The sequence below is a fragment of the Papilio polytes genome, unplaced genomic scaffold (genome assembly GCF_000836215.1).
Source record: "Papilio polytes unplaced genomic scaffold, Ppol_1.0 DF822067.1, whole genome shotgun sequence".
NCBI classification, from domain to species: Eukaryota; Metazoa; Arthropoda; class Insecta; order Lepidoptera; family Papilionidae; genus Papilio; species Papilio polytes.
In genome coordinates this window covers 4,414,386-4,436,843 of record NW_013527137.1, presented here as the reverse complement: position 1 = coordinate 4,436,843, position 22,458 = coordinate 4,414,386, and the positions used below count along the sequence as shown (strand labels likewise).

At 33.7% G+C, this 22,458-nt stretch overlaps 3 protein-coding genes across 7 annotated transcripts in view; 2 read left to right on the top strand and 1 right to left on the bottom strand.

The window, feature by feature from the left end:
* LOC106106861 (protein asunder) overlaps positions 1-374 on the top strand; it is a 7,726-nt gene extending 7,352 nt beyond the window's left edge. Inside the window, 2 exon segments of the mRNA XM_013287521.1 lie at positions 7-134; positions 304-374. Coding sequence (XP_013142975.1) covers positions 7-134; positions 304-374 — 199 coding nt within the window.
* Positions 375-1,472: 1,098 nt separating this feature from the next.
* Positions 1,473-8,253, bottom strand: LOC106107278. 2 transcript variants are annotated; one of them, XM_013288069.1, is made up of 7 exons: positions 7,916-8,253; positions 7,462-7,740; positions 5,484-5,580; positions 4,779-5,090; positions 4,024-4,219; positions 2,671-2,818; positions 1,473-2,066 (listed from the first exon to the last, which is right to left on the bottom strand). In XM_013288069.1, the coding sequence occupies exons 2-7, from the start codon at positions 7,608-7,610 to the stop codon at positions 1,964-1,966; spliced, it is 1,005 nt and encodes a 334-aa protein (XP_013143523.1). In that variant the 5' UTR covers positions 7,611-7,740; positions 7,916-8,253; the 3' UTR covers positions 1,473-1,963. The 2 variants fall into 2 exon arrangements, with proteins under 2 accessions (XP_013143523.1, XP_013143522.1); XM_013288068.1 differs by lacking the exon at positions 7,916-8,253 and having other exon boundaries at positions 7,462-7,879.
* A 1,588-nt stretch (positions 8,254-9,841) lies between these two features.
* Positions 9,842-22,165, top strand: LOC106107459 (mitochondrial uncoupling protein 4-like). 4 transcript variants are annotated; one of them, XM_013288318.1, is made up of 6 exons: positions 15,559-15,573; positions 15,693-15,768; positions 19,471-19,626; positions 20,094-20,170; positions 21,167-21,362; positions 21,760-22,165. In XM_013288318.1, the coding sequence occupies exons 3-6, from the start codon at positions 19,524-19,526 to the stop codon at positions 21,963-21,965; spliced, it is 582 nt and encodes a 193-aa protein (XP_013143772.1). In that variant the 5' UTR covers positions 15,559-15,573; positions 15,693-15,768; positions 19,471-19,523; the 3' UTR covers positions 21,966-22,165. The 4 variants fall into 4 exon arrangements, with proteins under 4 accessions (XP_013143770.1, XP_013143773.1, XP_013143771.1 ...); XM_013288316.1 differs by lacking the exons at positions 15,559-15,573; positions 15,693-15,768 and adding an exon at positions 9,842-10,020 and having other exon boundaries at positions 21,760-22,161; XM_013288319.1 differs by lacking the exons at positions 15,559-15,573; positions 15,693-15,768 and adding an exon at positions 12,123-12,146.
* The last annotated feature ends 293 nt before the right edge of the window (positions 22,166-22,458 follow it).

Here is a 22,458-nt window from a genome sequence, read left to right as displayed (position 1 = left end):
CACCAGTCCCCCCGCCAAAGGGGAATTTAATTTTGCAACGGCAAATCAAACAGCATTAGACGTGCACGAACGAAAAGGAAAAGTGACGCCTGATAATGAAAAATTAAATATAAACAAGATAAAAAGGATTGGGTGTAATTAAAAATGCGACATTATAAAATTAATATCTTATATTTGTTCATTAAAAACTACATTGTGGGCCCGTGTGCCCGGCGCCCGGGTAACACGACCTTTGTATTATCTTGTTGCATATAAACTCTGCGGGCAGACTGTGTCATAAGGCAATGTGAGTGAATCTCCAAGGCATCTGGTCCGGATACGAGGCGGCGAGGCTCGTCCCCTCCCCTTCCACACCCCCCGCACTGCTCCCCTGACCGCCCCGCCGACCACGTCACTTTACAATTACTGGAATGTCACTCGGGATACGAACGTCCTAAGTACGGATCATATACATAGAGGAAATTACCTTAAGTCGTCCTAAATAACAGACCCGTTTTCAGCGCAGTAATTATTATTATATTAATATCTTCCACAAAAATACAATATCACAAGTTTCAATGTTTTATGATTATTTTAACAAACTATCATTTCTTTGTCTTGATAACTGAAAGTGGGTCTGTCATCACATTGTATAGTTCCGGACATCAGAAGGATAAGTTTTGATAAGTTAACATATATTATAAAGTAAAACTGATAAAAAAAAACATTCTCCCCACCTTATCCTACTTTCGTAGGGTCGGTAATACAGAGATAAGCATAAACCAAATATTAAAAACATTGATTATAATGGTATGATCAGTCTGTTTCTGATATTCATAAAATATTCGCATCAAACATATTGTATATAGGCCGAAGTTATAATACCCAGTGGTCATAAATAGAATTACATTTGTATAGCTCACTAGTAGTTTTACATATTTTGTGACAAACAGTTAAACATCCTTGTTTGACTACGTCAATCACATCGTTAAAGTAAATTGTATCAGCCTTACAAATAAATGCGGTATAAAGTTAAACTTACGAATAAACTGAGTATAAGCAAATATTAGTACAAATTTTGCTTATACTCAGTTTATTCCGAGTTCAACTTTAAACTGCGTTTATTTGTAAAGTTGAATAACTTTTAAACAACGCGTCACATGTTTACGAATATTTCTATCTTTGTCTCAGATTGAAAGAGATGGCAATATAAATATGTTACGTCAGTGGAGATTCATAATAAATCCAAAACTTACAATACACGTTTGGTATTTGTATGTCCTCTTTGTATATGTTCCATAAACCAAACTACAAACGAAACCTAACACTAAGTCGGACTTTTAATCAGCCGCTGTGACTTGACAGTTTATATTCTATCAGGTAGTTAGTGATGTTAAAATTCGATTTCATTATAATAATTAGCCTACGTTTAAAAATAAAATGGTGGTTTCAATTCATTCTAATTAGAATTAATCAAATTATATTGAAGTCCATATTAATAAAAGATTTTTATTTTAATGATATTCAAGCGTACTTTACAATAAAACAGTTCAATTCAAATTAATTTCAGACTTAAGTAAAGCAAAATGGAAATATACATTTTTCAATAGTTTCGACCAAGTCTTAAACGGTTCCTGCATAACCTGTCTTTAGTCAACATAGCTTGATTAATTCTATAAAATTCATTCTCCGAAATATCATTACATCATTTAAAAAATTATATATGCGTATAAAAATTGAATTTCAATCTGTCATTGAACATCAGCTAATTAAAATTCATTCCGTCGGCCCTTCGACCGCTGTACACATTGTACACCAAAAACATTCGCCGAGTCCGTCCAAACACATACGATATACCCTATAAAACTTACAAAAACCGGTACTCTTACAACTTAACTCTATTTTTATAATTAAACGGAATTGAAAAATAAATTACCTAGGTACAATACGTTTTAGTCTAGAAAGCTATTTATATCCGCACGTGTCAGTGCGTGGCCTCCCGCAGCTTCTTGGCGAGCGGCGGCGCGTGCGCGGCCGGCGCCTCGCCCAGCGAGCTCTCCTCCGCTGAGCTCGCTTCTTCTATTTGCCTACAAACAATTACGAATTTTCAAAAACGTTTCATAGTAACAAAAGGCCTTAAACAGCATACTAAGGCGACTTATACTCTATTTGAAATACATTCCTACGAACATACGTAATAAGTATAATGCCAGAAAACTTTTTCGGACCCTCTGGATGTCTATTTTATGTTTATTGTTTGTAGTTTATAGAGAATAATTTGATTTTAAGAATACAGCCTGAATTCTAGTTAAGGTTTACTTTACATAAGGTTGTTATAACAAATATGGAGACACGTATGAATAAGATACGAAGTGAGTATATTAGAGGAAGTTTGAGAGTAGCTCCAGTGGTAGAAAAGGTAAGGAGTAAAAGGCTAGCATGGCATGTTATGAGGGATGAATCACAAGTTAAAAGGAGAACGTTAGTTTTGAGTGTAGAGGTACACCGGTAGAGGTAGACCTAGAAAGAAATAGATGGATTGCATGAAAGGTGACATGACCAAAAAAGGGAGCGATGACTAAGACGACGTCTGATAGAGTTATGTAGTGGCGTAAAACCTGTAGAGCCGACTCTACGGGAGTAGGATAAGGAGGAAAAGATGGTGATTTTGTTATAATAAAAATGTGTTACCGTTTGGCGCGCGGCGTGCTGACGGCGGAGTCTGAGTTGTCGGAGGGCGAGGCGGGGGTGTTGGGCGTGCCGGGGGACGCGGCCTTGGCGTCCAGAGAGTCCTCCGTGCACGACGTTGTCGTGTCCTCGTTCGCGGACTCTATTTTGCCTACAACAAAACATACACCTGTTTTAAAAAATAAACACTCTGAAATTATCCACTTAAAATCCCTGTCTCACTCAGAGACTGATTGAATCGCTTAGTGTAAGAAATTTAAATCTATACTATTATAATAAAGCGTAAATACACACTTCTTTGTTGCCTAAGATGTCAGTAATTACAGCATATTTTTGAATAATTCTTTTTTTAATAAAAAGCCCTACACTTACGTCACGCTTTAAGCTATATGTTTTCACGCCATTAAACTTAGGTGGTAAATATTTTGGATAAAAACCCTAAAGTGGGAAAGAGACCATAAATTGCTGCCAACATCAAGAAAGCAAGATTGCTAAGGTTTGTGATGTCATGTCATTTTGTCATTTGCTATCGATAACTTGACAAATGTAAATAATAAAATAAAGTTTTTATAATTTCACGCGGATGAATCCGCAAGTGAACAGCTAGTATACAATAAAATTTGTGAAGTTACTAATATAGGTATAACTAGTAAACGACAACAAAAACAATCTTTGTGTAGACTAAAATAGAAGTGGTATTACAAGACAATTTGTATTCTGCAGTTCATGCGCGGGCGCAGGTAATGAGAGGTTCGGCCATTGTTAGCGAGGCCGCTTTGTCTTGGCCCGGCTACGCATTGTTATTCAAACTCTGGCAAAATTCACTACTGAGAACTAACAGTACTTTTTTTCGGACAAGTTACCTTTAGGCAATTGTTAACTTCATGCTTGTTTTGAGTTCTATTCGCAAAAGGTAATTTACCTCTTAATTTTGACTTTAAATCTATACTTTTCTGTTTTCTTTTTTTCTTTTTAATAAACTCAAGACACTAGATACATTTGTTAGTATTAAGAGATCAATAAATATTTTATTTACTAATATAATAATATGTATTTTTTTAAAATCGTGTTCCTACAGATGCAATATTGTTATTATTGATTAAACGGTATGTGACTTCGCTACTACAGCGAAATTAGAAGGCTGCTTCGCTCATTAGACACCTATTATAAAAATGTTTGTGTGAATTATGTATGTATTTTCTGTTAGCCCAAGATTTCCCTTACTACTGAATTAAAAAAGCAAGTATGTCTGTGTTCTTTCAGACTACATCTATGGCAAATTTCAGCGAGATCCATTGATCTAGAAATACGTCTATCTAAACCTCCGCATTTATAACATTAGTAAGAAGATGTTACCATTTCCGTTAGTGGCGGGTGGGTCGAGGTTGCTTTCGTCGCTGGGCAGGGGCGAGCCGCCGTTGGCGGGCGCGGGCAGCACGGCCAGCGGCTCCTTGCCCAGCAGCTGCGGCTGTAGGTCCGACACGATGTTGTGTGTCCATAGTGCCAGTTCCACCATGTGAGGGGACCATTTCTTGCCACAACCATTCTGTTCCTGGAATAATGAATATTTAGTAAACTTCATTGCTTGGTAAGTTGTTGTGTTGGTAGCATTGAAGGTGTTGAATATACGTAGCAAATATGGGTAAATAGTGGTTATTGTGGTTATGGGTAGTAACATTGCCGCAATCTCTATGTATTAAAATCAAATTAATATTCACCATATTATTTCAAAACTTCCGTAAACTACGCATATTTTTGACATCTTTAGTCAGAGATTTGTACCAGTAACCTAGATATCGCATGCCAGTGACTCAGAACTTCCTACATAAGTTGACATACAAACTAATTTGTTAAACAATGTAGGCTGCAACTTAGCATAATAAATTTTACATTAAAGGTGTTTTTAATTGTTTAAGCCCTTTAGTTGATTTTTGAAACATGAAGAAGAACATGCGAAAATTGTTGTTTACCATATAATCGAATCTATATAGTTATGTATAATTTTTAGTGTGAAAAGATGAACAAATTAACTATGGAACTTCCAAATCCGGGTCAATATGTCATAACTACACGCGCGGTATATTGTACAATAAAAAAAATAGAATCCTTACCTTATTTAATCTATCACAGACATTTCTAATATGTTTAACAAAGTTGAGGTATTCCTTGGCAGTGTAATCACTCCCTTCCATCTCCGGTATAGCCTGTATGCATTCGTCTGCCATAAAGGGAGCTATTTCAGGGCTGGCAGCTGCGAGTAGTGCTGACGCGGTGGCGGTTCCTACACCCTTCAGGTTGCTAAGGGCTGTCATTGCTGATTCAATGTTAGGTAACTTCTTGAATGCTTTCTTTGTTTCCGCCATTACTGCTCTTGGTGTGTTCACTTTGATTAGGTATGACAGTTGTGGATAAAACCTTCCCCTCTGCAAGAAAAAATATGTAGTTGTTTAGTATTACAATTACAAACAAGGCATTTTTTTAAATAACATCATTTTTCTGTCCCTTAATATGATATTCTTAAGCAGTATCACTGATAAATACTAGCTTTTGCTCGCGACTTAGTCCACACGGAATAAAAACAGTTATAAATATAGCCTTTAGTAGTGCAATTTTCTATTTTTAAAAGCTGCCTGGAATTTTTTGACTTTACGTACTACATACAGAAATAAAAATCTTTATAATATTAGTACCGAAGTACAGATAATTGCACAGATATTTTACTTATAACATATGTTTCTGTAGATATTGTAGTGCAAAGTATGTGAGACAAAGACTGCTAATGTCATAATGTTTTGAATATAAATTACAATACATACTGCTTGTTTCCATTTCATAAGTTGCACCAATTCTTCATGTATCATGTGAGCATCTTTCCCTCTTGATTTGATTTTCTTTGGTAATTCATTTTGATACCTGGAAATATAGAATACTAAATTGTAAAAAAAGTAATAAAGACAATCTATTTTATATCTAAGTTAGTAATATTTGGAGACTCTTTCTAAAAAAATCAGACATTCACATACAAAATGACCATCAAAATGAAATAATTCAGTATGTGAAACTTCTGCTTTTAAACTAAGCCTATCTTATGATATGGAATTATGTTAAGACATAATTAAGCAAATTAATTTCTAGAAAAATGTTAATAAAATAAAGTTATTTTATATTGTGGACCATAGAGTTATTAATGAATTCCTAAACAAAACAAATTCAAAACAGACTATACAAATATACTAATGAAAATTGTTTATCTTGTTATGTAGTAATAGGAAAATTCAAACTATTTGATAGCCCATTGTTAAAACATAAATAGTGTATTTATACTTCTTTACATATTTCTAATTTAATTAAGATAAATGAATAGGTTCTTTAATACCTACTTCATACTTTTACTTATTATTTGCAGACATGACATGTACAGGATATTTAGAGACATAGAGTATTTTGTGAAATAAAAATACTACAAAATAATTAAATGAATGCATCTGTACAAATGCCAATAATTTGATTTGATATGTAGATGTTTATTACATTATACAATTAAAATTATTATCTTGTTTACAATTATTTTGTTATGACTGCATACACTAGCTTCTGGAAATATTTCAGTTGTAAATTGGCTATTTAAATTCTAATTATTTTTCAGAGAGTATGTCAGGGAGAGGGAGATAAAACAATATTATGTAAATATTTCACCAGTACACTCACCATTACATAATATGTTTATATTTAATTTTTTTACATTTTTCCTAACATTTACTCATCTTTAGAAAAAAATACTTTGTGCTTCAAAGGCAGTTTTAATTTTAAAAATGTTTTATTGAATAAGATGTTTGAAAAAATTTAAAATGTAAAAATTATAATGAAATATTCAAAACTATACCATAATAAATTAAAAATAAATAGTACTTGATTTTATTGTGGGATGTGAAATACTTGATGGAAAAGTAAAGAAACAAATAAATGATTTATATAAAAAAGTATTTGAAATAACAGTGGCTGGTATTATTAATAAAAATAAATTAAAACATGTACCTATACATTAAATAAATAAAAAATAATTTTAATAAATATTAATGTCTAAAACTAATGTAGAGGTAACAATATAACATTTGCATCTTTTTGAAACAATATTCAATTGTTTCAAAAAGATGCAAATGCACTAAACAAATGTTTGACAGTTTTGTAAAAGTGTAGACATAGACTTAAAAATTATTATAAACTGATGACTCATATTTTCTCAATATCTATTAAAATGTCTTAAATCATTTATTAGTTCCTAATAAAATCAATACAACATTTAATATCATGAATAAATAGTTATTAACGACAAAATACTTTATAAAAAGCAAGTCACCATTTTGAACGGATGTGAGAACGGCACTAAACAAAGCGATGTGTAATTTACTAGCTACAAATAGTTATATATACAATAACATATTATGGTTGTTATCTAAAGTTGCCTAATCAAAGTATCTACAGAATTAACAAGCAAATATTCATTTGCATCCCAAACTAAAAGCATTTACGAGCGATGATACGTAAAGGACAGCCACCATTTTATAACGCCTAAGCGCGGTGATATTTTCCCCCACACTGGCTTCAGGAAAAACGATAGTGTCAATTTGACATCGATCCCACGTGACGCAGTGATTTTAATGAGCCGTCCGCGGACTAGAGATGCAGTCCGCGAGGGAGGTAGCTATCAAATCAGTTTGCACGGATACACACACAATACAAGTTCATTGACACGCCACGGCCGCATTTTCTCCACTGAAAGACGTTCGCACTTACCAATTGTCCAATTTTATGAGCTCCTCTGGTTTCTTTGTTTTCTGTTCAGCTTTTAGTTTGATCGCTTGTGGATATAACTTTAAAACACAGTCAAATTGTTTTGAATCTGCCTCCAGAAAGAAAGTAGACGTGTCTTTCGCGGTAGCCATTGTGAACGTTCTAAATGTACAACACTCTGCGTACCTATTTAGTTAGCTATAGCGCCGAACTCGACGCGGCGGCAGCACCTGGCCAACTGGGCGCCCTCTCCCCACTCGCCGCCATCTTGTCGACTGTATACTTCGCAATGACGTTCAATATTATTATTCAAAACTGAGTTTTTAACCACATTTTACCACATAAAACACTTATTTAAGGGTTATAATGACTTGCCATTTCTATAATAATATTATTTACACACTATTTGGCCAAAGAAACGTGGTTAATACACAATAAAAAAGTATAAAAAACTTACTTGCGATAACAAGGTTATGTAGGACGCGCGCTATGTCGTGGCGTCGGACATCGGTCGGGCATCCAAGGGGAGTATTGAACACGGGAAATCTAACTTTCATCTTGTTTAACTCACTTTAAATTGAAAAAATAAGCTTATAAATGAAATTTATCACAAATAGCAATATATAGTACACGATAATGCTAGTCACGTCGACCTCGGCGCACTATCAATTTCCTTAAACGTGACGCAACACACGACACCGTTCTACCGAAACGACTTTGGTAAACACGCATATTTTCCGTTGCATTGCAGTACACACTGAGCTCGGAGTAGTCATGAAGTAGTAACTAGCGGTGTACATAAGGCATTTAGGTAGTACGACGTACATATCACCGGGGTAGAACGTCACCACACCAATCGGCTTTGTTGTTTTGATAGACCGCCATGTGCTCTACTCCCTCTTTATAAATTTTCTTAATATTAAACGTTTGGCGAATTAATGTAACAGCTGTGGCACTCCGTGACCTTTGTTTCACGTTTACACGTCTCGATACAATGCTTTGAGCATATTCAAATGAATAAATCATTTACCTAAGTCATTATGTTGCTTTTGATATTTCTTTTTGAGTTTATGCGGTCAACTGTGTTATTTTTTTTAAACCATCCGTTCGAGCACATATCTGTGAAAAAATTAAATTCTCTGCAATAATTGTCACATTTAACCTAATGTAAAATTAAAATACAAACTGGCATAAGTAATTTTATCGTCATTCTATTTGTCGGCATTATTGCGATTGAACTTCAAAGTAGGAAAAAATAAAACGGCAAAACCTTATTGTTTTCGACTAGACATCGAACCTGCGTTTCGAAAACATCACACCACTGAGTCATTTGGTAAAAAAAGATCTCTTCCTTTAGTTTAGTGGGAATTACCAAATAAAACATTTCAAACATACAACTTTAGCTTTTATAAAGTATTGCTTGCAACTTCGCCGGAGTGAAATTAAAAAAATATTAAAAGTTTAGCCTATGTTAGATAGTAATAACATAGCTTTTTAATGGCTTTTAATGGTTCGGCTGTATTTGCTTGTTAGACCGTATATTTTTCACGCGTCTATCTGTCTAAGTACATGCAAATTAAACGTTTCAACCGATTTTGAATTGGTAACGACCAATTCTTCTCCAAAGTATCAGAAAATGGGCAATATTATATTGGTATAAAAAATTGTAAGTTTAATTAAAATATGTAAGTTCCCACTTCCCATTAAAATTATCTGTATTACAATATACAATGCGAATACAATAACATAAGACTTGCATGGAATGCGACACAGCCACAGAGCATATCAAATCGTTCCGCATGCGATGTTCTTGTACAACAAGCGGCAAAGTTACAATAATTATAGCTTTGCTTTGCAAATATGGACCAGACATATTTTTTTGTTCACTGTACACTGTAATGTAACCGAGCCCTGGCCTTACATTATTGTGGAGAAGTAGTGTAGATAAAGTATGCGTCTAAAGTGGACATGATAATGGTTATCTTGGGTTCTTCAAATGTTATCAAATACATGTTATGTATTGGTCTATGCATGCACCTTTACAATATTTCTCATTTATGTTTCTATTTTTTGTGATCATTATAATTTGCTCCATTGACCTTTATAAATGGACAGGTTATAAGGCGTAGTATTTTGTGTCTATTTTATTTTCGCCATCTTGGTGATGACGGTCGTTGTAGATGGGAGCGATGAGAAATGGATTTAATAATAAAGATTTAATTATCTGCCGTTAACAGCAATAGGCGCATTTAAATTGTAATAAAGCAATCGCTGTCATTACCAAACACCTATCGATTTATACAGATCAGTGTAAAATTAATAATAAATTAATAAATTATCTATATCTTATTTCAGAATTTTACTGTCAATTTTAAAACTAAAACCCAACTTCACTCATCAAAATGGCAGAAATGGAATAGGGACAGAATTTTATAAAATAAATTTTTAAAATGTAAATAACCATGTAACCTCTCAATAGAACCGTATAACTACAAACATAATTACCATCAAATATCATCAACTGAAAATAACACAGAAATCAATGCCTTCGGGGTTCTAAGGGTAAGTTGTCTTCTATGTAAATAACTAGCTGTCGGTTGCGACTGCGTGTCCGCAGAATTAAAAACTACTAAAAAATATAACCTAAGTTACTCAGCGATAACGTAGGTTTTTATTAATGAAAGAATATTTGTAATCGGTTCAGTAATTTTGATGTTATTTCAATACATACAAAAATACAAATAATTCCTCTTTATTATATTAGTAAAGATTAAAAGTTCGCTATTAGTTCCTAAACCATTTATATCTCATGATATGAGAAACTTTGCTAAGGTGACCTGTAAGGTCTGGAGGTTTACTTTAAAAAAATCTGTGCGTAAACACAAATATAGTTTTTTTTTTAGTTTTTAATTAAACTTATTGCCAGTAATCAAGTCGGTGTGCCTATTCATAATATGCAAGGTAGTGAACGAAACTACACTAACAATTATAAAGATAATGGTTTAGTCGTAAATCGTAAACTAGTAACATTGTCATATAGATAAGGGAAAAAAAATATAGCTTACGCGCCATAATCAAGCCTCAGGCTTATTTTAATAAGCCTTAATTATTTTTCCGCGTACTCTTACTTGTATTTAAAATATTTAAAAAGACTGTCTGCCTAAAACTATAAAACGCTAACAATTTAATGACAATAATAAAGTATATTGTAGCAATTTTGCAAAACACATTAATATGGTAACTATATGTTTGTTGAATTAATAAAAAGTTTTGTTCTGTAAAACATTTTTAAGTCCCATATGTAATTTAACTAGAAGTAATTATTAAAAGACGTTGAAATATTCGTTAACAAATGACAATGCAGAACCACCCTAGGCGAAGAGAAATAGAACCCAAACGCAGTATAATTTTGTTAGGGGCCCAATCCCGCATTAAATGGCACAAAAGAAAAAAGGTAATGCTTTGGGACTCGGGACTGAATACGTCACAAAAACTGGGAAGGGTATGGGAATCGTACAGAGCTGTGTGTATTTTAAAGTTGTTATTTCTATTAACTATTAACTGTAAGTTATTATGTTGACAATATTATTAGACGTCAATATTAACATGACGTATTTTACTAACCTACCAAAACTATAAACTTAATAATTACAGTATGAATACAAAGCTTAAAAGAAGCAAAAATTAAATTACGATTCAAAGGTTAACCCAAGTAATTCTAAGAAATTGAAATTGGAATCGAACCTCTATCCTGGTAGCGTACGGTCTTAACGATATTTTTAAAAGAACTTTTTAAAATGAGCCATGTTTAATGCTTACAATAACCCCAATACAGAAAATCTATCAAAAGGGCAATACTATTGCGAATATAAAATCAACATTTTATGTATTTAAATATGCAGCGGTTACTATTTTTTTTTATTTGCTTTCTATATTTTTTTTACAATTTTTGAACCACAAAGCCTTTTGCCTATTGCCTATTCTGTGAAATTACTACTACAAAAAGGTCGTTAAAAATTGCACTCTATCTCCATTTCATAAGATATTGTTTTGCTTGCGCTAGCTTAAGTACAAGTCGACCGCAAAAATTTGATAGTTTTGTTTGGAAACCTACTTTTTTGTACTGTTCATATTTCGTAGTTATTTTTTTATAATTTTAGTTTGGTCTAAGTTAGGAATCTTTTGTACGATCTGATATACATAAACATATTACTTGTGTTGCTTGTTCCGTTCCGCGTTAAAATCGAATCGGTTTGATTTCTACATTACATTTACAGTGAAAAACACGTGGTTCATAAAGTACACCTCTATTTTACAACACCTTTTTCAGCATGTAAAATAAACGGAATTAAAAGATTTGTTGCAGGCAGGTATCTATTTCGTTTCGATATATTACATTTATATTATACTTATTGCAATGTATAAAATGTTCTTGTTTTTTTATGAACAGGATTATAGCCGATTACTGATTAAAAAAATCTTGTGTTCAGGTTATAATTATAATCTACAGCTTTAAAAGTTTTGAGATGGGCTTTACTAATATTTTTTACTAAGATAATTATGTATAACCTATGTATGTTTGTTTCTCTTTTTGCGTCAAGGTCAGTCAGTTGACTCGCGCGAGTCGAGAAATAAATACCGCGCGCCAACCAGTCGCAGTCGTAACCGCGTTGTTGGGACATGATACGGTTTGTTCGAGATATTTTAAGCATTTGTCTCTGACTACTAACGCCATCTATTGCCATAATTTGAAAACACTAATATGCGATTTTTTTTACACTATTTGTACTTGTTTTTAAAGTAAATTTTAAATATGAAATGCAAATCATTTTCACTATATGTCCATCTAAAGAAAATTGTTTTGTCACCTTTTGAATATTTTTATTTTACAACATTGTAGTAACTTAATTAATAATTATTTGTTAAGAAATGTAAATAAAAGAGGTAGACATGTTCATACATTATTTACAATATATTACGCAAAGTAGTATTTTATATAAACATTTATGTATGAAACAAATCCATCATTCATTCAGTCCTTGAATACCCACGGAGTAGGTCACTGAAGTAGGTCATTGACATGGGAACAACGCTTACGTAAGAGTTGTTCCAGACGTGCGTTCTAAAGTATATTTCGTGCGTTTTTTTTTGTTTGTTTTTTTTACATCATAGCACTTCTTTTATACAATTTAAACACTATTAATAGTAATAGTGCATTTTCCTCTTATTTTTTGTATAAAAATGGTCTAATAAAGAAAATATAAACCAAGATCACGTACCTATACTTATAGTGTGAGTTTGCTATTGAAGTATTGAGATGGAAGAGTTATTAAACAAAATATTATGTCATACTGCGTCATGACGTAATAATGACTAGATGCGATTAAAAGCGTAACAGCAAAGAATGAATGAAGACGAAATTACTTAATTTTATCTTAATAAATTACTTTCTCCGTATAACTGAACCAGTCTTATGTGTGGTAGTCAACTTATAAAATACTAGTTGTTGCTCGCGACTTCGTCTGCGTAAAATTAAAAAATAAGTAAACAAGATACAGCCTATGTTACATATAAATTACCTTTCTAACGTTGAAAGAATTTTTAAAATCATTGCAATAGTTTTTATGTTATTCCATACATACAAAAATACAAATCTTTCCTCTTTATAATATTAGTATAGATGGAACGGATATGATCTTTGATCAAAGTTCGATTTAGCACTAATATTGACATATAATATAATAAAGGAAATGTGTATTTCTGTCGTGTGGAAGTTGCTTATGATTCATGTATATCGGATCTGAATTGTGTAAATTTTAAATACAGCTAATATTATGAATAACGAAAATTCCGACACTACATTTAATAATGGCATCTCCACACAATTTGGATCGTAAACATTGTAATGTCTACAGGCGGTGAATCACGCGAAATCTGTTTGGTTCAATGAAATTCATTCATCGATGACTAACAATAATAATAATTTACAAATCGTTCTATTTACATTCTTACGAGGTGAATGAAAGAGATAACAAGGCAGGCTCTTTCTTTTAGCTGATAGTTACCGTGTGCTGAATGAATGAGTAGTCACAACTCGGTAGCGATGGATGACGGACGTAGGCAGTCGCTTCTTGTGTTCGCGCTCTTTCTCGTGGATAGATAACCGCGAATTAGGGCCAGACCTCACGAATTCTATATTTAGTCTGTGAGTTCAGTCTGTCTCTTTCGGACGTATTGCATTTTGTACTTCATTGATGGAAACAGTTGATTGTTTACATTGTAGTGCAGTGAGCGTGCGGCCGGTGTATTTGTTTAGAAGAGGTCAAATTGGAGTTCACAATTTCTGCTGGGGTACATTTTGAATGAAAATATTATTACTATTTTTGTAAGCGAGAACGTACAACTAAGTTAGATCTATAAAAAAATCTAGATTTTTAGTTTTTTTTTGTTTACTCAAATTAATCACCAAATCATCAATCTTATTAGATTTTAAACGCAATAAGAAATTTACCTTCCATCTAACATTTAAGCAAATTAAAGCAATTAAAGCAAAGTATATACTACGAGGCTTATTAGTTAAAACATATTTATGACCCTTTGTTTCGTAGTTGTTATCAATAATTTATTACAAACTAACGCCCACCTGTATGTAGGTTATTATTATTTGGTACATGTCAAAACACCTACTGTATCGACTGATAAAAATATACTGATACTAGTTATTGTTAGTATACTGACTAGACATATAAAATCCCTCAATTATTCCGGGAAAAATATGGAGACCTTATTTTACTCCTTCCCTTTCCATCCTTTTCTTAAGAGGAAAGAATGGGAAGGGAAAGAGGATTTGATGGTGGAGGAGACGCATAGGAAGGGGAAATGTCTTCTTTATGTGTGTCTCCTCCGTCAATTAAGGGTAGGCAATGCATCTGCAATTGCGGATGTTATGGGCAGTGGTTGCTTTCCATTTCGGTGGATTCAGGTGACCGCTCGCTCGTTTGCCACCTCATATTATATAAAAAAATCTAACCAATAAAAAAATGGTGTAATAAAGACCCCGATTGAAGCGCCCTGATATCAGAATTTTATATTCTTGATTAGGCTATACCTACAGTTCGATTACATAGTTTGGAAACAAGCCCACATTTTTACATTGCGTCAGAAACGTAATCGATAGTAAATGAATTATTTCATCATCATATCTTTCAACAGTCAATCAGCCAATGATTTAGGCTTGGTCTAGGGGGGATGAAATAACACTAATATGTGCTTATTGGAAGTAAATTCATATCTAACTAGCTTTCGCCCGCGACTCTGTCCGCGTGGGATTAAAAATAACAAGAGTGGCCTATGTGTTTTTTCAGACTATCCCAAATCTATGACAAATTTATTCGAGATCCGTTAAGCAGTTTAGGCTACAAACTCTAACAAACATCCATCCATTCATCCATCTAAATATTAAATTAGGATTAATAAGTTTTAAATATTTTAATTCTCAAGAGTTTTAATTGTTGAAACTGTTAATTATTTATGCCTGTACAAACGTAGAAAACCAATAATTCTAGGATAAGTCTTAAAATGGTAGGAACCCATGGTCACAGTCATTTATTTTGTTTAAAAGTCATTGTTTTTATAGTTGGATTTTGTTGAGAATACATTTATTGCGCGAAGCTTTTATCGCAACATTAAGCACTCTTTCATTCCCATTGAAAAGATTGGGGACAAGTTGAGTTGTTTGTGAACGGCTTTCGATGTTTAATCCACAACTATACGTATTTATATCTATATATTATTTCGTATGTTTATATGAAGTAGTTGAAATGCTGTGGAAGTTTTATACAGAAGTATGAACAGCGTATAATGCACTAGGTATTGTAAAGGGATTTCATTTCAAAAGGTAATGGTTATCAACATTTGTGTTTTTTTTATTCTCGAGGAGGGAGGGGGGGATTTCTCTACCCCCTTATGCCCACTAGGCGACGCTCATTCATAGTTATTATTATATTAATGTTCTTATAGCAATTCTTCAATTCAACAGTGAATTGCATCGTATAATCGAATACAGACGAATTGAGTACCTCCTTTTGGGAAGTCGATCAAAAATTCAATTCTAAGGTAAATTATTTTTCTTCCTTTAAATAAAAACGCCAAATTTTATTGTAATAATGTACGAGTCTCGATCCTGGAAAAAACTACATTTATTTTGTTACATAATTCTTGGCCACGCGGTGGAGATTCGACTTTCCAGTCCAGCCTTCGTCGACTCTAACTAATAAGTCACGCTGTTGGCAACCAAAATTGACTTCTAAGACAAGTTAAAATATATTTTTCGCAAAAATACATTACTATTTTCAAGCAGTTCTTAGTTAACCTTGTCTAACGACCTCGATATATGTATCTCTAACAAAAGCGTAAGTTTTAACGTCATATCGTTAAGTGGTCGTTAAGTGAGAAATCTACACTAAGTGTTTCAGGAATTTTCAGTAATAATGGTGCATAATGAATGCATTACAATATGAATGGTTTTCTTCCCAGAGCGTGGAAGAGTTGATTATTTCCCTGTATTAAACACAATTGTCAGTTGTGCAAAGTAACAATAACATTCTTTAATCATCGTATGTTTATTTCCAATAATAGTCAATTGTTGATATTTTATACTAGTTTTTGCCCGCGATTCCGTCCGCGTAGCATTAAAAAAACAAAAGTGAGTAAGCCTATACATGTTCTTACAGACTTAATGTCCAATTTCATCAAGATTCGTTCATCCCTTTAGGCTACAAACTCTAACAAATAACCATTCATCCATCTAAATTTTCACATTTATGATATTAGTAATATTCGTGATTATTGATATACCATTGCTCATTAATAAATGAAAAAAAACCTAACTAAGTGGGTAAAGTATAAAATATAAAAACTAGCTTTTATTCGCGACTTTGTCCGAGCGGAAATAATAAAGAAACTTAGTATTATCGTTCTTCCAAACAGTAAGATTAAATTGTTGAATTTTGTCAATAATATATGTCCGTTTCTACTTTGTACCTTGATCGTGTATTGACATTAAAACAATAGCGGCAAAGGTTATTGTAGTTGAATTGCTTTTCAATCAACGATAACAAGCACAATATATTGACAGTTGCATTCAAAGTGTATACGTCTTTTGTATGAAAACGAGGTGAACATTAATTGTCATTATTTGAACCAGACTTTGCGGTTAAAAGATTACACAGAAATACACAGTCTCACCTGTCTTTATTCAACCCCTCACAAGTTATGGTAAAAAAAGGGCACTGTAAACATCGCGCTTAGAGCTCTAATAGCGTTAAAATCGGCACTGGATATAAATTAAGAACTGTAATTCTATTTTTCAAAGTCATTTACATCATTTTTCCGTCCTTATCCGTAATGAAGACACACCAGATCTATCTCTCATCATCTCAATCGTCATTCCCTTTTTGAACCCTTATGCAATCCATCTTTCTACCGTTATATTCACACTGAGTCAAGCTAAGCATTTCAAGGAATATTCTCCATTTATAAACTACGTCACTTCTATTCAGGAATTACATCATTTGGTGTACAAACGTAAAATACAGTTAATTAATGTCATTTATCTAACTAATTTGCGGTTATTTGACCTCGGCAACACATTTAAATGTACTAAAACGTTACCGCGGACTTTGGCTGCGATAACACCTGTGTAAATATTGTCATCTCTTTCATTCTGCTTGACTAGATAGAGACAGCAAGAAGTATTAATATTAGTGTCAGAGAAGTGGTAACATTGTTTTCGTCCGAGAGTTATTTGATGCACTTACTTGGTCCCGAACGTTGCTGTTTATATAGCGATAAATTACCTTATCTGGTGTGCTTCCGACATCTGCAAGTGAGATAGTTTCTTGTTGCCAAAGGAACGAGGTAGATTATTATCTTATGTTAGAAATAAGTTATCTTTTTTATAACCTGTATAAAAATATTGATTATGCAATAATTAATCTGGGTAAATTTTTCTTCCTTTTATAATAATGAATAAGAGACAAAATAAATAAAAGATTTTTTTATATTTCATTGTAAAAAGGAACCCACGATCAGTTATCATATAAAATATATTCAATTATCATGAACATCGGAGGTCATTGAAGGATAAACCCTCGCAAACTTAGAGGAACAAAACTCAAACCGGTTCCAAAATTATTTGTTACAATGTCTGCGCCTATTTCTTGTAAATTAGTATTCAAATATGACGCTGGCCGTCTTCCAGATTATATCAGAATATTTAGCTATAAAATAATTCAGAGAAACATTATAAAGACCATGTTTTTATTAAAGAAGATAAGATCATTTATTAAAAGGAAACAAAGAATAAAGCGATTTTTTTCATAGTATGCGTTCCCAATTCCCATCTTATCTTATAAATCGCAGGTTTCAGAAACCTTTATAAAAAACTTAAATTATGCGTTAAATGAGTATTTAAATCTCTACTTTGGTGAATTCAAGTGGTTCCTTGCTCATTTACTATCTTCTATACTAACACTTTAAAGAGGATTTTATTTTTGTATGTATTAAAATTACTCAAAACTACTGGGCGATTTAAAAAATTCTTTCATCGTTAAAAAGCTACATTATCAGTGAGTACACACATAGGCTATATTTTTTATTGTTTTTGTAATTTAACGCCGACGAGCTGGAGGCCCAATTTTAGTCCCTTTCCCGTCCCGCCTTTTTCTAATAAGGGAAGGATTGGATGGGAAAGTGGATTTGACGGTGGAGGAGACGCATATACATACGCATACACAAGAGGAAATATCCCCTTTTTGTGCGTCTCTTCCTCCGTCAATTTAGGGTAGGCAACGCACTTGCAATTGCGGATGTCTAAGGGGAGCGGTCGCTTTGCCTTCTGGCGGATTTAGGTGGCCGCTTGCTCGTTTGGCACCTTTTTATATTAAAAAAAAGTGTATTATGAAAAGTGGAAATTCACATTTATTAGTATAGGACTCAGTGATCACTTAGTAACTGTTGAACTAGGTAAGTTCAGTGTGACAGTCATTGTTCTAAATGTTATGAAATACGTTAATGTCACGAATTTAGGCTATCGTTATCATAGATGTATACTTTTGATTTTGTAACTGTTATTGGTCGATAACTATTTTTAATTCGGTAACGGCTTCTGACCCCGATTTTACTTATGTTAATAAATTCAGAGGAGGTAATAAGCTTGTTAAGATGCCGTACCTGCGTTAGGGTTGGGGAAGGTGATGCAACCACCTAGGGCGCCGGCATTAAAAGGCGCAATAGGCGGAATAAGGGGCGCTACGACATTTATCCTATGCATTATAGTATTAGTATATGTTGTTCACTATGCCTAGTCTATAGATTGCTTTAATGTCTTTGATTAAAATTAATGATCTTATTATAAAATACGTTGTATGCGTTTTATGTGTGGAATTATGTTATTTATTCCCTATTCCACATACATTTGCATCTGTCATCCGAATAAATGCAGGATTTTTGGTACAGAAATTTCTTTGTTACATTTGTTTATTTATTTAGACTGACCATATAGCGTTCAGTAACATTGAGTTGCTTTTTACTCATTTTAACATGCCTTAATACTTGCTTTTGGTTTGGAAATGAATTTAATAAAAATGTATTGCTTCCACGATAAGGCAAAAGTAATAAATTTTGGACTTAGGTCTCTCCTTATCGCTGTTCATTGTTGCTATTTGTCCGCGGACTGTTTCCAAATAGTGAAAATAGTAGAAATAGACATTTCGTATACATTAAAACAATAAACAATATTTACTTTAAATGTCTAAAAATAGGTGTTTTAACATTTCTTACGTTAAGTTGCTGAAACGCAGAGGGACAAATAAACATACTCTTGGAGTTTTCTCTGTTTTCAGAGATCAATATTTTGTAGGATTTTTACTAGCAACAATAAGGTTATAGTTATGTGCTATGTGAATATTATATCTATGTAACAAAGTACTTATGTGAACAAATTATTTTCAGGTGTTATGGAACACAACAATAGTTAACTCAACAATCATCAACCACAAGCAGCAATGGCGGTCCTTCGCAACGTCGATAACACGGCCAACAAGGCAAACGAATCTGTGGCTTTGCGGTATACCGTCGCGGTACTCGCCGCTTGGGCGGCTGAACTAGGTACCTAATATCATGTTAGCACGTACAAATATCCGCTATACGATCTACCCACTTCACATTAGTAGTGTCTAGTTCACAGTACGCTAGTAATTTAGTCTTCAACTGTACATTTGTAATGCACTAGTTGTTGCTCGCGACTTCGTCCACGTGAAATTTAATAATTATAGCCTATATTACTCAGCGATATCGTAGCTTTCTAATGGTGAAAGGAATCGGCCTATTAGTTTTTTTCAATACATATAAAAATACAAATCTTTCCTCTTTATAATATTAGTAAAGATCAGATTTCTCCCGCGACTACGTTCGCGTGGAATTAACAAAAAAAAACAAAAGTAAGTACTTCCAGACTGTCCTCTACATCAATGGCAAGTTTAATCGAGATCCGATCAGTAGTTTAGACTACAAACTCTAACAAACCATTCATCCATCTAAACTTTTGCATTTATAATTTAAGTTTTTTTTTTCAGTTACGTATCCATTCGATCTCACAAAAACCAGACTACAAATTCAATCGGAGGTTGCCACCGCGAAACAAGGCTTCAAGGTATCATATAATTAAATTACTTTTATCGTCAAGCTGTAATAACTTCGTTTTTGGCAAAAAATAATTAAATTACCTTTTGACGCAAGATGGCCCGGTCAAATTAGTCATGGGTACAATAATTCGCATAGAGTTGAGCATTTGTAGAAATGTTCGATACACTTATAAATGAACCATGAAATATGTCCTCATCGATTCAGCATTTAATAATAAATGGAAGTCGGTCCTAAAAAAATCATAACAGTATCCTTATAAATACTAGAAGTATTAGTACTTTTTTAAAGTCATATTAACCTAGTGATATCATAATTTTCAGATCTAGCAGAAAAATTGTAGCTTGGTATTTGATCTTTTCTGCTTAATAATCGATTTTTTAATTAAAGAATCTCGTACTTAAAACAACTCGTCCAATTTAGTCGGCTTATCCTTTTGTGGATTCGTTGGCAACCAGTATCGTTATACAAAATTAAACACAAAAACAACGCAATATGCTGACAATCTGTTGGCACGAGGCACAGTTGAAACAGTCTCCGAAAAGCAAATATTTTTTTAGGTTACAAACACAACTGAAGAGATCGTAGTTTTTTCTTACAATGTTAGGTAATTTAATCCATTGCTTTAAGTCGTGTGTGAATCGTTTCTTCTAATCGATTTTGTATAAATAAATAGTTATCCGCCGAGTATATCCAAGCCTGTACTTTAACCCAAACATACGGCCAATCGATTGGTTAAAGGTCGAAGTGCTTTGTACAAGGTGACGACAAACAAGTCTAGGTTTATGGGCTTTGAAGCGATATCTAAATAACACTATAAACTTAAAGTGGTAATAGTAACTTGTAAATTTTAGACTCGAAACGAAATTACTTTAAAAAATGTTTTTCTTTCTCGGACTTGTAACATTTAAAATCATTCAATGGTTACTTTAGCAGTTTCTTTTCCCCCCGCTATTCTTATGGTCGAATTCTCATACCACATTTCAAGATCAATTTTCCTTTACAGCTAGAAAACATCGGTATGGTAGGCACGGCTTTTAAGATCGTGAAGAAGGAGGGAGTACTGAAACTGTGGAGTGGGCTGATGCCGATGTTGCAGCGGCACGCTATCTACTCGGGCAGCCGGCTCATCTTCTATGAGAAGTTTCGCAACTTCTTCAGAGACAGTCAAGGCAACACCTCTCTAGCCGCGCAGTCTTTATGTGAGATATTTAAATTACATATTGTCTTGAAATATGAAGTCGAATTAATTTTAAAGTGCAGTGTGGATCGTGGGTTTGATTTTCTTGATTATAATTTGATGACATCCTTGTTCTAGGCCAAATTTTGCGTCTATAGTACTTCAGGAAAAATTACCTTGTTTATTGCAACGACAGTAACTACAAAAAAACTAATAAGATAAGGGGTAATAATATAATAAACTAGCCGTGTTATTTTCATACAGACACATTTATGAGCTACATTGTTTTGTTCATCGTCTCGTTTCAAAATATTCAGACGATTGTAGCTTTTAAGATGCAACACCGCCTTTCCCCGATTGTACTGCCAAAGTTTGTATATGGGTATTTATAAATGTGGTAACGTCGGCAAGTCTCGTAGGCGGAGCATCTGCAGGCGCGCTGGGGCAGCTTATCGCGTCGCCCACCGACCTGGTGAAAGTGCAGATGCAGGCGGAAGGCCGCCGGCTGCTGCAGGGCAAGCGGCCGCGCTTCGCTAATTGCCGGCAAGCCTACTCCATACTGTACTCTGAGAGCGGCATCAAGGGATTCTGGAGAGGTACCAAAGAAATTGACAAATACTATTAAGTGACCATTATTCCTTGGATTATTTCCAACCGTCACCCCGTTCTTTCCCCACGAGGGGACTGTTGAGAATAAAAAGTTTCACCCGTCTCACCTTTTAGTCCCACTATCACCAATAAAGTGACAGACAGAACCGTCGAGAAATAATATAAGTTCAAACCTCCTCGGTGCAAAAGGTGGGACGGATAAAACTTTCTATACTCCTATGTTTTCACGTGGGGACCAAGCGGGGTGACGGTTGGGAATAATCCTATTCCTTGGAACTTTTAGCTGAAACACGCCAATGTATCAAAATGTCAGTAATTTAGCCACCACATGTCTTTGAGAAATTAGGAAGAATTATAGGTACTTTAACATAAATAGCATTACAACATTTCTTGCTTAACGCTCTGTCAGTAATTCAGTAAATCTTGAAGTTTATGCTTGTCTCGAATTTAAAACTGTTAACTACGTCTTGGTCTTGAATGGCATTATGCATTCCTTTCCTTTGACTTCT

What these genes read in the sequence shown, in the direction of transcription:
- LOC106107278 (XM_013288069.1), bottom strand. Translation starts at nt 7,610, where the DNA reads ATGGCTACCGCGAAAGACACGTCTACTTTCTTTCTGGAGGCAGATTCA. An exon ending in CTCATAAAATTGGACAATTG is followed by an intron (nt 5,581 to 7,461) that starts GTAAGTGCGAAC and finishes CTATATTTCCAG; the next exon opens with GTATCAAAATGAATTACCAA. An exon ending in TTATGAAATGGAAACAAGCA is followed by an intron (nt 5,091 to 5,483) that starts GTATGTATTGTA and finishes TTTTTCTTGCAG; the next exon opens with AGGGGAAGGTTTTATCCACA.
- LOC106107459 (XM_013288319.1), top strand. Translation starts at nt 19,524, where the DNA reads ATGGCGGTCCTTCGCAACGTCGATAACACGGCCAACAAGGCAAACGAA. An exon ending in CCGCGAAACAAGGCTTCAAG is followed by an intron (nt 20,171 to 21,166) that starts GTATCATATAAT and finishes TTTCCTTTACAG; the next exon opens with CTAGAAAACATCGGTATGGT. An exon ending in TCTAGCCGCGCAGTCTTTAT is followed by an intron (nt 21,363 to 21,759) that starts GTGAGATATTTA and finishes CAAGTCTCGTAG; the next exon opens with GCGGAGCATCTGCAGGCGCG.